Here is a 2957-nt window from a genome sequence, read left to right on the forward strand (position 1 = left end):
TTGAAGAAAATTTTAATCCTAAATTAATACGGACCGTCGGAGTCGTCCACCAAACGGCTCTTCTTATGCCGTATTCGTTTTCATCTGGTGGAAAGATGGTTGTGCACCAACTGCTGTCATCTTCATATAAAAAAACGCTTTGACAGCACTTGGTGCACAACCGGTGCACCACCAGGATGAAAACGAATATGGCATTAGTTACATGATCATTTTAAAAAGACATACACCGTCTTAGCCGATTTAGGCTTTACAGACTGAATAAATGACGTGGACAACTTAAGATTAACATTTAACACCCAGTACCGAGATGGGAATCGAACCCATGCCATCAGTGGGCTAGCGATTACCGTCTTACCACGCTAACCACTCGACCACCGAAACGTACATTGGTACACGTACACGTTTTTGGTCATAAAATACGATGCTTCGAGTTTGTTTATCTGAAATTGAGTGAGCAAGGAAAAAATGTTATCAAAATTCAAAGGTAGAAAAAAGTCCTAAACGTCCTAAAAGTCCTCGTTTCGAAAGCCGAATTCGGTAGGGACAGTAATGGAATGCCACCCATACGGTTGGATACAAAAATCCTGCACAGCGCACTGGTCTCGATTATTATTACTCCGAGAAAAATCCTCGAAGATTCACTCAAGGTTGTGGGAGTCAGTAAAATGTTGTCCACGTTCATTCAGTCTGTGAGCCTAAATCGGCTAAGACGGTGTATGTCTTTTAAAAAAAATTTCAGAAAGCAATCGTCGAACTTGAAGGGCTTTTCGGAAATATTTCATGGAATGAGTTTTTGCGCAATAAAAAAAGTTTCCGCTTTCCGTTCGTTTGTTTAATTCTGCTTAAAACGGTAGAATTTTTTCAGTGCATGTTTGATCTCGCCCCTTTCTAGTGAGCAAATTTGGTGATTTTGTCGGTCCCGACGGCAACGGCCCTATTTTGCTCACCTTCATACTAACCCCCGGTGCGGTATGGAAGTGATTAAACTCGTGAGCATTTTCACTTTGCTCGCGATTGCTGCGGATGCCCTAAGAAGAAAAAAAGAGTTTAGCTTAAAAGAAAAGAAGATTGAAGCTTTCTTCTTCCTTTTTGCTCCGGCTAGCTCATTAAAATTCAGCCAAAGAGATTTCGGAACTGTTGCTGATAATAAATTTTACATGTATTTAAGATTAAATGAATTTGCTTTTTATTTTGGCCATTGCCACTTTACTCAATCATTATAGCAGGAAATTCCTCCCACTAAATATTAGCAAAATTGAAACAAGTCGTAATCGGGCACTTACATTTGGCCTCCAGGCCTCTCCGGGATGGCATCGAACGTACTGCGAAAACGCACATCCTCCTCTGGTCACAAGCGGTCATCACTGGACCACACAGTAGCAAACGCGCATGGGTGGCGCTGAGCAGAACCGGCTGGCTCCCACGCTTCGATAGCGGGATGATAAGGGGAAGTCTGCTCCCGGAAACTGGAGATGCATACTGCGACATGCGCACCACAATTTTGAGTCGCTCTTCCGAGCGAAGTTCGCTCCCTTGCAACGGTTCCTGTTCCGCTCGTTCGGCTCGTCGGTCCAGTTGCTTCTTCGGCTTGCGGATCCGGATCTGCTTTGGCTTTTGGATCCGGTTCTTTCCGGCTGCCTCGATCTTCCCGCGATGTTCGAAACTGCCCGTTCTCAATACAGCAGTCATCGATTTGGGCACCGCTGCGTTTCTACGATTCCAGCGCCCTCGGGCTCCTTTGTCCCGATCCCTCAGCAGCTTCGTGCCTACGACCTTGGCACTTCCGGCTGTTTTGAGTTCGAGCTTCTCGGTGCACGCTCCGGCTTGTTCGCCGCACCTTCCGGCCACCCTGTGTTGCGTGCCAAGATAATTCAACGAAGAAGTTCGGACCACTAAATGAATCGCCGGAGAAGAATACAGAAAGGAAGAAAAGAAAAGAAAGAAAGCCCTGCGGCATGTTGCCGTTTGTTACGGAACTGGTTTTTTTCGAGTGTTAAAACTCACCCTTTATTCAGGGGCTTTCTTGATGCTTCTTCCTTTTCAGTCCTCCTCCTTCGACGGTGGTTTTCTCACCACGAGTTTTCCTCGTGACTGTTGGGTTGAAGAAGAGGATTTGGTTATGTTTTTTGCCGTAAACCCAACAAAACAATCCGTCTACTCACCGGTAACGTTACGTGCCGCTGCTTTCCTTCGAGTGCCGTTTTTTATCGCCTTTTTTGCCATTATCCGACAGCGGTGCGTCAAATTTTTACCGGCGTAAACTGAGGATTTTAGGTTTAATTTAGATAGTGTCGTTTGATAACCTGATACGGATTCACTTACCGATGATTCGCCGTGCTGAACACGGATGGTGTTTCGCCGCTATTTTCGTTCCCGCGACCGTTTTTTGGCGAATTTTTTCTGGCTTCTCGGCAGCACGTAGGGTCGACGTCGGCACAAGAAAGAAAAAGACACACTCCTCAGCGGAAATGCTTTCGCTGTTGACAGCTTGGTTTTGCTTGAAACTTCTTTTCCTTGCACGATTTTCTTGGACTTTTGAGCAACAACAGGGGGTTCAGTTTCAGCCAATTTCAGCTACTTTGGTGCACGGAGGGAAATTTGTGACGACTTTTTCTTGGTTTTCCATTTGCTTTGAAATTATTTAATCTTTTATTTTACATGTATTCCGAATTGGTTTAGACATTGTCAAATAAACCAAGTTTTAAATTAGAACGTTACACCTATATGTGTGTCTTCGTTAAAAAAAAACATATATTTTCAAGCAGATGAATCTGAAACTGAAAACATGTGTTAGTAGAACAAATCAACTTATACAACAAAATAAGCTTACATTTTCGCTTTCTGATGTGTGTCCTCCAAAAAATAACTTCCACCATTTTCTGTTTTTGTGACATTCTAAAACTAAATTTTAGAATCTAATAGTGTTTTCGTTTATTGGCAGTGGCAACCTAGTTACC

At 43.6% G+C, this 2957-nt stretch overlaps 1 protein-coding gene across 1 annotated transcript; it reads right to left on the bottom strand.

The window, feature by feature from the left end:
* Positions 1–1162: 1162 nt before the first annotated feature.
* On the bottom strand, positions 1163–2523 carry LOC129758214 (uncharacterized). Its single transcript, XM_055755676.1, has 3 exons — positions 2323–2523; positions 2163–2261; positions 1163–1892 (listed from the first exon to the last, which is right to left on the bottom strand). The coding sequence occupies exons 2-3, from the start codon at positions 2221–2223 to the stop codon at positions 1240–1242; spliced, it is 714 nt and encodes a 237-aa protein (XP_055611651.1). The 5' UTR covers positions 2224–2261; positions 2323–2523; the 3' UTR covers positions 1163–1239.
* Between the last annotated feature and the right edge of the window lie 434 nt (positions 2524–2957).

This window comes from Uranotaenia lowii, chromosome 3, assembly GCF_029784155.1.
Source record: "Uranotaenia lowii strain MFRU-FL chromosome 3, ASM2978415v1, whole genome shotgun sequence".
NCBI lineage: Eukaryota > Metazoa > Arthropoda > Insecta > Diptera > Culicidae > Uranotaenia > Uranotaenia lowii.